We start from the raw sequence: 13,047 nt of genomic DNA, 5'->3' as shown, positions 1-13,047 counted from the left end.
TAAATCTAGCTCATTTGTTAAAAAAAAAAAAAGGAAAGGCAAATTGTTTGTTATAGTTTATTTTCCAAGAAAAAGGACCTCAACAAAGAATTACAATGTTACCAGGGTAATATAAGGACAGTACACGCACAGAACAGAAAACACAGAAAAGAAAGGAAATGTAAGAACAAAATCACAAACAATAAATACAAAGCCAAAATGCTATACATAAAAACAACTATGGGAACACAGAGACATACTGCATTGTGTCTGTGCTAGTTTAATAAATACCAAGTTTAAATAGACGAAATAAACATTGCTGGGCTATGCTTACACAGTCATCTGAATGAATGAGGTCACAGCTAGATAATCTATCGCCAGAGCTATTCATCCAAGTCCTATTCATCAGACTATTCATGTAAGTTGTTATATCATTGTAATCTTCCAAAAAATTATCTTTTTTTTTTCTTTTTTTTTTTTTTAATCTTGGAAGAAGCACTCACTGTCTTAAGCCAGAGTACACACATTCCCCTACTGTGGTAAATTCCATCTTTACAGATTCTTTTTAACTTTTTCCATCTACTGTGTAATTCTGTTCATTCATGTCTAAGGCTGGGTTCACACTACGTTTTTCAACTACGGTTCCCGCATACGTTTTCTATCAAAAACCGTATGGGAAAAAACGGATGGAACAGTATGGGAAAAAAGTAAACCGTATGCGTTTTTAAACAGTATACTGTTTTTAAAAGTGCATACAGTTCCGTCAGTTTTTATTGAAAAAAAACCCATATGTTTTTGAAAATGTTGTCCATTTTTAATGGGAGGGGTCTTGGGTGGGGACTTTAGGATTCAAATGCGCATGTGCAAAGTAAAAACGTATACGTTTTTCCCGTATGGAACCGTATACATGTGCGTTTCCCATTGACGTCCATGTTAAAAAAAAAGTATGCGGTTGCAGTACAGTTTTTAAACTGGAGACAAAATCATGGTCAACCACGGTTTTGACTCCGGTTTAAAAACCGTACTGCAACCGCATACGTTTTTTATTAACATGGACGTCAATGGGAAACGCACATGTATACGGTTCCATACGAAAAAAAGGTATACGTTTTTACTTTGCACATGCGCATGTGAATCCTAAAGTCCCCACCCAAGACCCCTCCCATTAAAAATGGACAAAATTTTCAAAAACGTATGGGTTTTTTTTCAATAAAAACTGACGGAACTGTATGCACTTTTAAAAACAGTATACTGTTTAAAAACGCATACGTTTTACTTTTTTCCATACTGTTTTATTCGTTTTTTTTGCCATACGGTTTTCTTTAGAAAAATGGATTGAAAACAGTATGGCAAAAACGTAGTGTGAACCCTACAAATAATTCCGCAAGGCTCATTTGCTCAAAAACTTGCTGGTTTTCAGTGTGGTAGCCCTTGGGGGGTGTATGGTAGTGGTGGTATGGTATCGGTATATGAGGGGTTAATGTTAACCCTATAGTTCGTGACGCCAGGCTGAGGGCTGGTATGCTGAATCAATGTTCCGGCCTATCGCCGCCCTTCCCAGTAACGATAGGTGCATAAAATAACTGAAGGTCCACAAAGAGATAGAACTTGAACTTGAATAACCTTTACTGAAGTGCTTGCAATATCCACGGCACAGTAACAGTCTCATACAAACAGTCCTTAGGTTACTTAGTGACTGACAGTCGTTGCGGAGCTTGCGCTAATTTTACGGTCTCTGAATTTAGGAAGAGATTTGCAGATCCATCCGGATTTAGGGGAATTATTAGGTCCGGTGATGCTGCAGAGTGTCTGGGAATTGATACACTCTATAATTATGATTGTTCAGCCGTTGCCGCAAGGCTCGGGCCTAACTCGCTGCGTTAGTTGCTGTACAGGTCCTTCTCTCATGAAAGCCCAGGAACAAGAGAGAGAGAAGATGGCCGCCGCTCCCTTATATGGGTAGGGGGTGTGGCGAATTTGATTGGTCCGAACATCTGCCATTCACCATTACATGGTGTAATGGGATTGCTTACGTCACAGGGCCTCCAAAGGTCCTTAAACTTAATACCATAGAGTTCACGTAGTCACATGACCCGCAGGTCCTGCAACGCTAATGGAAACAAGTAATTAACCATTTATTTACACATGTTATCCTATTTACATTAACCTGTGAATAAATTACTGATCTATAAACTAGAGGAGAGGCGACTAGGGGTAGTCTGGATGACAGGGATCCCTACGTCCTAGGGACTCTGGCTATGGGGTCCCATACATAAATAGGTACCAGTGGAAAGAAATGGAGTTGTCCAGAGCAGGATGTCAAGCAATACGATATTTATTCAGCGGTAACTGTGGGTGATGACAAGGTGACGCGTTTCAGCCGCACTCAGCAGCCTTAGTCATACGTAAATACATAAATAGGTACCGTATAGAATGCGGTACTGGGACACCACATCAGCATTTGTGTAGAGGTGGCGTGACCTCCTCATGGAGCTCTGGACCCTCCAGTGCGGTGCTTGCGGGTTCAGGGACTTGTTGTCACAGACTCACTCAGCCAATCAGTGACTGTAGAGAGACACAACTGCAGCCACTATTTGGCTGTACAGGCTTATGACATCCTGTTGCAGAACCTGACCGGTACCTTAGCTCCTTGAGACCCGGGGCAGCACAGGAGAGACGAAAGTATGTTTTATTTTTTGTTTAATGACCCCCTCCCTGAGTGTATGTATATTAATTTTCGACGTTCGACAAAAAATGGCTAAAAAGAAACATTCCACAATACCTATAGATCTGTTGGCTATGTAGATTACAGTGCTGCTATATGCAGGACTCAAAGATGGAATCTTCTCTGATCTGAGACGGTATCTTTCCTTTTTTTTTCCTCCATCTGACCCGGACCAACATGTTCATTTCTGCCAGTGAAGACTCTTCATCGCTGAAGCTGCAAACAAAACGTATTGGGCTCCGCACTTTTCCAGCATCATCCACCCCCCCCCCCTTTTTCCAACAAATACCTCAAGCCTCTCACACACACACTGCCTCCAGCAGCCTACACACACAATGCCTCCAGCAGCCTACACACACATTGCCTCCAGCAGCCTCACACACAAAATGCCTCCAGCAGCCTACACACACATTGCCTCCAGCAGCCTCACACACAAAATGCCTCCAGCAGCCTACACACACATTGCCTCCAGCAGCCTCACACACAAAATGCCTCCAGCAGCCTCACACACTGCCTCCAGAAGCCTCACACACGCACACTGCCTCCAGCAGCCTCACACACGCACACTGCCTCCAGCAGCCTCACGCACGCACACTGCCTCCAGCAGCCTCACACGCAATGCCTCCAGCAGCCTCACACACACAATGCCTCCAGCAGCCTCACACACACAATGCCTCCAGCAGTCTCACACACACACACACACACAATGCCTCCAGCAGCCTCACGCACACACACGTAATGCCTCCAGCAGCCTCACAAACAATGCCTCCAGCAGCCTCACACACACAATGCCTCCAGCAGCCTCACACACACAATGCCTCCAGCAGTCTCACACACACACACACAATGCCTCCAGCAGTCTCACACACACACACAATGCCTCCAGCAGCCTCACGCACACACACGTAATGCCTCCAGCAGCCTCACACACACAATGCCTCCAGCAGCCTCACACACACAATGTCTCCAGCAGCCTCACACACACATCATGCCTCTAGCAGCCTCACACACACACAATTCCTCCAGCAGTCTCACACGCACAATGCCTCCCGCAGTCTCACACGCACACACAATGCCTCCAGCAGCCTCACGCACTCACACATAATGCCTCCAGCAGCCTCACACACACAACGCCTCCAGCAGCCTCACACACAACGCCTCCAGCAGCCTCGCACACAACGCCTCCAGCAGCCTCACACACAATGCCTTCAGCAGCATCTCACACACACAATGCCTCCAGCAGCCTCACACACACAATGCCTTCAGCAACCTCACACACAATCCCTCCAACAGCCTCATACACACAATGCCTCCATCAGACTCACACACACACACACAGTGCCTCCAGCAATACCAACAATACCTCCAGTCTCCCCCCCCAAATGCCTCAACCTCTCTCTAACACACACACACAATGCCTCCAGCAACCCCCCCCCAAATGCCTCCTGCCCCTTTTATACACACATACACAATGCCTCCAACCTCACAAACACACAGTTCCTCCAAAAGCCTCCAGATTTTCCCTCACCCCTATTACCTCCAGCCTCTTACCCACCTCTTTTGCCTCCAGACTCCCCTATTGCCTCCATGCTCCACTATTGTCTCCAGACTCCCAGCCACCCACCCACCACTATTGCCTTCAGACTCCCCTATTGGCTCCAGGCTCCCAGCGACCCACCCACCCACCACTATTGCCTCCATGCTCCTCTATTGCCTCGACTCCCAGCAACCCACTCATCATTATTGCCTCTAGAGTTCCAGCCAGCCACCCAATACTATCACCTGCAGCCAACCAACCATTCACACCTTTTGCTTCCAGCCACCCACATTGCCTCCCACATTGCTTTCAGCCACTTACATTGCTTCTAGGCCACCCACATTGCCTCCTGCCTCCCAGCGCTATTGCCTCAATTCACCCCCCACACCACTATTGCCTACATTCACCCCCCACTGCTATTTCCTCCATTCACCCCCACTGATATTGCTTCCATTCACCCCACCCCCCTGCCAGTGCTTCCATTCACCCCACCCCCCTGCCACTGCTTCCATTCACCCCCACCCCCTTGCCGCTGCTTCCATTCACCCCCACCCTCCCTGCAAATGCTTCCATTCACCCTCCTTGCCACTGCTCCCATTCACCTACCCTGCCACTATTTCCATTAACCCCCTTTGTCACTGCTTCCATTCACCTACCTCACCACTGCTTCCATTCACTCCAGAACATCACCTCCACACTAGCCCCCGCCCCCCCCACTGTCCGCCATGTTTTGTATTACTCTCCCTCACTACATGTTTTTGCTCGATATGTTTGACGCCACGCTCCTCTAACAACAACCGCCCCCCCCCTTTTTTTTTAGCACAACTCCAGCACACCAGCTCTCCCCCTGCCACGATGTTTCTTACCAGGTTGCTTAACTTAGCGCCGCTTCTGAGGGCTGCAAAAGCTCCTCTACAGCGAGTAAATGTCCTGCTTGTTGGGCAGGACTTCAGCAAGTGACGTAGGCTTCCTGCCTTGCCCTGTGCTATCCCTGCAAGAGGTGTGTTGTAAAGGGAGGGGGGACAGAGGCAAAGACCCCAGGGCAGGAAAAAAAAAGGAGTGTCTGCCATCTTTTTTCTGCCGGAGCACCAGAGTAGTGGAAAAAAAAAATATATTTTTTCCAGCCACAATTTATATACAATATAGACATATATATACTGCCCAGCCAACAACTTTACATTATAGTTACATTATAGACAGACATAATAGTGGGATCAGCTCATAGCTGGCATATATATCAGTGTGTGAGACAAAGACTTTCACAGATGCCTCAGTGACCTGCCCCTCTATAAATTAGGCCTTTTTTTTATACTTTTGTAAGCACTGTACTTTTTTATATCACGTTTAAAATATTTGGTCTCCAAATATTAGTTTGTTCCTTGTATGAGCTAAACAGTCTATACCCTTTCTTAGAATACTTTGACTGTAGAAAAGCAGCGCGTGTGTGTGTATGTTGGGTACTTTTACACAAAGAACTAGGTAGGTGTTGGCAGTGAGTATCTGGGGTATTGGGTGAATTTTTTACATAGTTTGCAAAATAATTGGAAGGTGAGCACAGGCCATGTGCTGAGAAGGTGTGTATGTTGCACACATCCACTATCACTGAACAGTAATTTGTTTCAGATTTTCTTGCTTCAGATCCACCACATCTGGATAGTAAGATTTTGTAAGATAACCCAAAATGGAAATGAAATAGAAGAATGAAAACCCAACAATCTTATTTGGTATATCCATGAGCATTTAGCACATTGTTTTTCAGAGGTCATAAAAATCAGTAATAAGCCACTTAGGCTATATTAAAATATAGATAGATGTAAATAGTATTTCCTTCATATAGTGCATATTCCTTTATATATTACATCTTTCTACAGCCGTCTGTTTGTTTTTTTCTTTCACATTCTTGAGTCCTAGAAAAACCTGCTAAGTCCTGTTCTTTATCAGCAATAAAACAGCAAACTAAATATGATTTGCCACAAAAAGCTCAGTTAATGAGGATCCCCAGTTGGGTTTATTTGAAAAGAACAAATGTACTTTTTAACATAATAATTTGCTGGAAAGGAGTTTATATATTTTCAACGTCAATTCTCACGCTCATGAGAGATGATCCAAGTCATGATCTAATGCTTTTAGGCAGGAACAAAACAAATCCCACTTCATTGACTTAGTTTTTTTGTCTAATTACTTCAGATACAATATAAATAATTCAATTATCAGACAAATTTAGGCAAAAAATATTAAGCATAAGAAACTATGTATTATTTTGGAAATATGCAAGACGTCCTTGTTAAATAGATAATCCTGTTAAACTGAACTGTACTTCTCATATGTGTTAACATTGGATGCTGTGGCTGAATATTAGATGGGTGACTCATTTTTAACAAACTGTGAAGAAATATAATGGTATATATTACATGGAGTTCCAGGAGCCCCATAGTTTGCCCCATCAGAAATGTATCACTAATTTCTGCTGATAATCATGTTTTATTAAATGGTCACCAAAAATTATGTATTTACTGCAGGTACAGTTTCAATCAGCTGGCAGAAAACTATACATCAATTTCTAATTCACAGCTGAGTACTCAGTGTTGCCCAGTCTTACTACCTAAACCTAAAAGCAACAATGACTCCTTTGTCCTGATAGCCCGTCCTCATATCCTGACCCCATATTTTGTCCTCATAGCTAGTCCTGATATCCGGATCTCATATTTCGTCCTCATATCTCTTACTTGTATCTTATCCTGATATCCTTTCTATACAGTGGGACAAAAAAGTTTTTAGTCAGCCACCAATTGTGCAAGTTCTCCCACTTAAAAAGATGAGACCTGTGATTTTCATCATAGGTATACCTGAACTATGAGAGACCTAATGAGAAAAAAAATCCAAAAAATCTCATTGTCTGATTTTTTAAGAATTTATTTGCTAATTATGGTGGAAAATAAGTCTTCACAAGGTTTTCACACACTGTTGCTGGTATTTCGGCCCATTCCTCCATGCAGATCTCCTCTACAGCAGTGATGTTTTGGGGTTGTTGCTGGGCAACACGGACTTTCAACTCCCTCCAAAGGTTTTCTATGGGGTTGAGATCTGGAGACTGGCTAGGCCACTCCAGAGGGAGCTAACATGAGGAATCTGGTGAAAACAAAGGACTTGCTGCAAACTGTGGCATTGCTTGTCTGCACCTTCCTCTTGTGTCTGTATGCAAAAAGAGAGGGCGGAGGGAAATTTGTGTTACGTTATGCGCTCTGGCCGCACACACTGGCCGTGAGCGCATGGTCCCATTACCTTCTGCTGACGGCGGGGCTGGGACTCGCATCGCGGGAGGCGCCCACATATGAGCCTCAGTCTGTCACTCACCTGGTGCTTCTCCTGCCCCCGCCTCTCTGCTCCGGCGCTTGTCCCCTTCCACTAGGGCACGCGCACTGGAGCTTTAAGATTTAAAGGGCCAGTGTGCTCATTAGTGTAATTCACCTATGACTCGTTTATAAATTCCTCCACTTTCCCCACTTCCCGTCGGACCTTTGTTAGCTTGAGAGAAAGCATTCCTGTTATTGCCTTGCCGTGAATCTGATCCTTTGCTCCATGACTTGACCTTGCTCCTTGCCGCCTGCCTACTGACCATTTGCCACATTCCCCCCTCCTCACCTTTCCCCTCAAGTCTGGGCAGTACAATCCCCTGCTGCTCTTATTACACAGCCAGCAAGACAGACAGTGACAGGTACTGACGGGCGAGAGGAGGCTAGGGTGGAGGAGAGGAGCACTGGGGGGGGGGGCTAGGGTGGAGGAGCATGGGAGGGGGCTAGGGTGGAGGAGATGAGCACGGGTGGGGCAAGGGTGGAGGAGAGGAGTACGGGGGGGGGGCTAGGATGGAGAAGAGGAGCACGGGGGGCGGGCTAGGGTGGAGGAGAGGAGCAGAGTCGGGGCTAGGGTGGAGGAGAGGAGTACGGGGGGGGGGCTAGGTTGGAGGAGAGGAGCTCGTAGGGGCTTGAATGGTCACTGGGCTGTCGGCTCCCCGCAGCCTTCAGCTGTTCGCTGGCGACAGCCCGGTAACCACAGGAGCCAGCTGGGGAGGGTGACATAGGTCCCAAAGCAGCCGACAACAGAGCGCTTTCTTCAGGACTTCTATAACATGGCCGCCCAGAGTAAAAACATTATAATTGAATAACATGTAAACTACATTACTCTTGCATCACATACACATATTAACGTAAATAATTTTATACAATAATTTTATTCATGCATAAAAAAAATTAAAAAGTGACACATTCCCTTTAAGTGGGAGAACTTGCACAATTGTTGGCTGACTAAATACATTTTTGCCCCACTGTATATCTTGTTCTAATAGCCCCTCCTCATTTCCAGGGCCTCAGAGAACCCAACTTAAAAGAAACAATTGATCCACTGTATAAATCTATTTATCTTTAACCATATTTTTCCCTTGCTAAAAGCTTATAACTTTAATAAAATAAGACAGCAACCTGATGAATAAATTGAAGTGGGATGTAGAGCCCTCTGCGGGACTGTTTTGTTTATCCTGCTCCCGCTGGATTTCTGCCCATTACCACTTGCTCCCGCAAGGTGTGTTTTCCACTCCTGCAACATGTGTCCAGTCCCATCCACTTTTGCAAACATTTTGTTGCAGCTTTAAGAAATAGTACCCCCTGTGTCATTTCATTACCCCCTTGAACCATTTTATCACGCCCCTTTCTACCATTTCATCACCCCCTTGTCCAATTTCATTATCCAGGAGTGCCCTGGATTTTGCAGAATCCACATGATTGTTCTGTGACTTCATTACCATCCAAAAGTTATTTACGGGGTCCTGCGGAACCTGCAGGATCGCAATGCAGAGTTCTAGTGTAATGTTTATTCACCCATATTTACGGAAACAGCATCTCAGCTCCTTCTTGGAGAATTTTTGTTTTCCTCTGCTACTTAATATTATTCGTATACATTGAGCTCCATAGCAGAGATAAAAAAAATAAAATAAAATTACTGGGTTTTCCACCCAGGACAGAAGGTCCTAGTATTTGCTTTCCTCTTCATGCCCTTTCCATGATCTGAGGTGAGTCCTACTCAGGTTCACAGCCCCCTTTTAGCAAAGTGAATGAGGTCTTAACGGAAATCTGTCAATGAGACCCAACAGAGCTGGGCACCCTCTTTCTGCAGACCTAATAGCAGCTGTATGGACAGCCTATATGGTATATTAGTGCATCTTTAAAGGTGATATTTGGCAGAAATGAAAACTTCAATAAATGACCTGCCTTCAGAGAGCTGAGCAGGTCACATGTTCAGAGAAGCAGTCAATATAGATGAGGGAGGTGTGTGCGCCTCAACCAATCAGGGACAATCACACACTGAAGCGTTCTCTGAGAGCTGAGTAAAAGGGAGTGTGACATTGCAAAGTGATGTGTTGTCTACCCCCTGGAGATGACAGTTAGCCTGTGCTAAGAACTACAGAACTGAAGGAAAAGCTGAGAGAAACAGGGTATGTGCTCAGCAAAGATTACACTTGTACATTACAACGTTATATAAGTTTGGCATGTGCAGCTATATAGAGGTAATTTCATTTGGCTGAAGTTCTGTTTTAAGAACAAAGTAATACAAATGACTTTGTCTATTGAATTTATATTATACTTAAACTTACTTGCCTATTTATAATTGTAAAATCCCTATACAGGAGCTGACAGAGAAGAAAGCCTTCTGTCAGGCCTACGTGAAGGACCTAGTGAATGAAGCAAATGAAATCAGCCTGAAGAATGAGTCTCTGCAGAAATTGTGGCCTCAAATGTTCATTGAACTGGTCAGAGATGCAGTAATTGAGGTCCGAGATAAGAACTCCTACATGAAGCAGTGCTTGCACAGAATCTCTGAACAAAAGTAGCCTTCCTTGCACCAATACATTTGCACAGTTCAGTTTGAGATGAGGCATGGAGACCAGGCACGGTATGGTTTGGTACTTTTAACTGTATATTCAGTTTTCCTTTTGCACCTACTGCATCTTTCTATTTTATAGCAGTTTCAGTATTACAGAATTGAATTAGTTTGACACCAAATTACTCGGGTTTGTTTATTACCAGGCAAGCCATGATCCTTAATTGTCTTCTATTACTTCAAGAACACATGGAAGAAACCAGATTTCCATCGATTAACTTTCAATAAATGTAGCTTTTTTGATCCTTTTTTTTTAATTTTGAACAGAAGCAAAAATAAATTCTCTTTTGTAACATTCTTTGAGTGTTGTTTGTGTTTTTGGTTCTCATTATTTAGTGCATGCCCTCTAAACTGCAGAAGAATATAAAAAATGCAAATTCTATATATTAAATCCTTTTCACTGCCATATCTCAAATCTATTTTAACAAGAAAAGTGAGGGTTCATGTTGAAAACCATCATCATTTATTGTTATTCATGCTTATCAGCAAGTAAAATCCTTTACATGTGCAGACATGTGCCAGTCGTCAGATAAAACACAAGGCAGAAAGGTCTGTATTATTTAGTCTATTATTTACTTCCAAGTTTTCAGTTTCCTAAAGCTAAAACATAATGGTTCTCACGTTGTGAATATTTGGAGCCATTGATAATTTACATAATATGTTCTTTCTCCAATAGCAAGATTACCAATAGCAAAAAACATGTCAAGGAAGTTTGTAGTAAATATTGGAAATATATTCATATAGGAAGATGCGATTTCTTGTGGCAACAAATATTATGATTTCGCAAATTGTCCAGTGTGAGCACCATTAATACAGCACATGAAGCCAAATCATCCTGAGAATGGGGCTGCCCTCTTCTGGAATAATATACAAGATGCAAGCTGTTAAAAGAGACTAGGATTGTAACTACAGAACTTAAGATATAAAAGGTAGAGATGAGCGAACTTACAGTAAATTCGATTTGTCACGAACTTCTCGGCTCGGCAGTTGATGACTTTTCCTGCATAAATTAGTTCAGCTTTCAGGTGCTGCCGGGGGCTGGAAAAGGTGGATACAGTCCTAAGAGACTCTTTCCTAGGACTGTGTCCACCTTTTCCAGTCCACCGGAGCACCTGAAAGCTGAACTAATTTATGCAGGATAAGTCATCAACTGCCGAGCCGAAAAGTTTGTGACGAATCAAATTTACTGTAAGTTCGCTCATCTCTAATAAAAGGGGCAGCATGTGATAGGCCCAGATGTAGTAATTTCACCACTTTTGTCTAGTAAAAATAAACATCAGATCAATATTAGTAAGTGAAAATAACTTTTGCGGGACAAGTGATCTAAAATGTGGTTTTGCTGGATTGGATATTGAGTGACTGAGGCCTGATCACAATGTTCTTTATTTAGGAATGGCACCTAATAATTTACAATAATGAATTAGGTGTTTCTGTTTCAGCATTTAAAAGTTCCCAGGATGCCAGTCTAACATGGAAAAACCCTATATTCCTCTACCGCCAGTGCCGATCCCTGCTGTCAATAAATTCTTCTCTATGTTCTTATACACAGGAATTCCCCACTCAACCAACCAGTGGCCAAGGTGGAAATGGCTGATTTGCAGATGAGTGCAAGGTTATTTATGTTGGACAGGCACCCTGGCAACTTCTAATGTTCTTATCATCCATTAATATTCTTAAACCTATACTGAAATATTAGGTTATTATATAAATAGTATTGAATAAAAAAGAAAGAAACCTTAGAGAATTAAAGGGGTATTACAGGAATTTCTTTTATTTGTCTATGCTACAGGGGCTGTAAAGTTTGTGTAGTTCATAATATAGTGTCTGTACCTGCAATTCTTCTGTGATTTTTATCCCAATATTTATTTTGACTGGATACAAAATTACTCAGGTCTCAGGTTTTCCCAGGTTGCAGTGCAGTCGAGACATAACATCACTTTTCAGGTGTGCAAAAGGTAGCCTGTCCTGCTTCAATGGGTGGAGCGAATTGTATTTTTGCAACAGCTGTAGGCAAATGCAGCTCATTTGTGTTTCAATGGGTGGTGTGGCTGATGTGTGGCAGGGAGGAAACTGACCTCACACTTACAGACAAGGAACTATGGGATTTGTAGTCTGAGAGAATGAACTCCAACAGGAAAAACCCAGTTCATGAAAAGATAGCCTCAGCGTTATGGTGATCTCACAACATAGCCATTTAGCCCCAGGACAAGCGCATATCCTTCCTAAGCATGCCCATTACTGTCTGGCAGGTATGTACAAAAATCACCTTATGATAGATAATCTTTAAAGAAGATGAAAGCTTTTTATTTTATTAGTTTTAAATTATTAAAAAAAAAAAAAATACGGATTAGAATTAGCTTTGAAGGGGTCCTACATTCTTTCTCTTTTCATTAATCCAGAGGCAGCAGCTGATGCTTTTCTTATGTTGTACTATTGGCGCTGACATTTCCTGAATGAGGCACCTAGGATCCAATACTCATTGTTGGCTCCTGAATACCTATTCTTTGAGGTTTTATTAGACAGCTGTTTCTCAATCTGATTCTTAGGATAAAAAAGAAGGGGCGGTAGACTATCCTCAGACTTGAGGACAGTGTATCCCCCCTTTTTATATCCTATAAACTCTATTGTACTGTACAGGATACACAACTTCATTGACACCAGTACACGTCTGGCACTGCCCCTATTTTTCTTTGTTTGGTTGAGCCACCTACTTTTTTTCTATATTCAATCTGGGGTTTCATGTTAAAGCTTGTCATTTTATTTTTATTTTTTTAAGCAGTCATCTCACTGAAAAAAATTATTCTTATATATGTTACTCATATAAAGAATCTGAATGATCTACTATCTTTTTTATGTGTCTATTTTCTGTATTTGT

General features: G+C 42.9%; 1 protein-coding gene across 2 annotated transcripts in view; it reads left to right on the top strand.

Annotated features, from left to right (window-relative positions):
• LRRC49 (leucine rich repeat containing 49) overlaps positions 1–10,458 on the top strand; it is a 188,266-nt gene extending 177,808 nt beyond the window's left edge. Inside the window, exons 17-18 of one of the 2 annotated variants that reach the window (XR_008892515.1) lie at positions 9,919–10,184; positions 10,319–10,442. Coding sequence is in view for 1 of the 2 variants with exons in the window: in XM_056572477.1 (XP_056428452.1) it covers positions 9,919–10,122 (204 nt within the window). In the remaining variant the exon portion in view is untranslated. Of the gene's footprint in view, positions 1–9,918 lie in introns of both variants that reach the window. The other variant, XM_056572477.1, reaches the window with a different exon arrangement.
• Positions 10,459–13,047: the final 2,589 nt, after the last annotated feature.

This window comes from Hyla sarda, chromosome 4 (assembly GCF_029499605.1).
Source record: "Hyla sarda isolate aHylSar1 chromosome 4, aHylSar1.hap1, whole genome shotgun sequence".
Classification (NCBI taxonomy): Eukaryota; Metazoa; Chordata; class Amphibia; order Anura; family Hylidae; genus Hyla; species Hyla sarda.
Note: the sequence above shows the minus strand (reverse complement) of the source record. Positions and strands in the feature narration are given on the sequence as shown.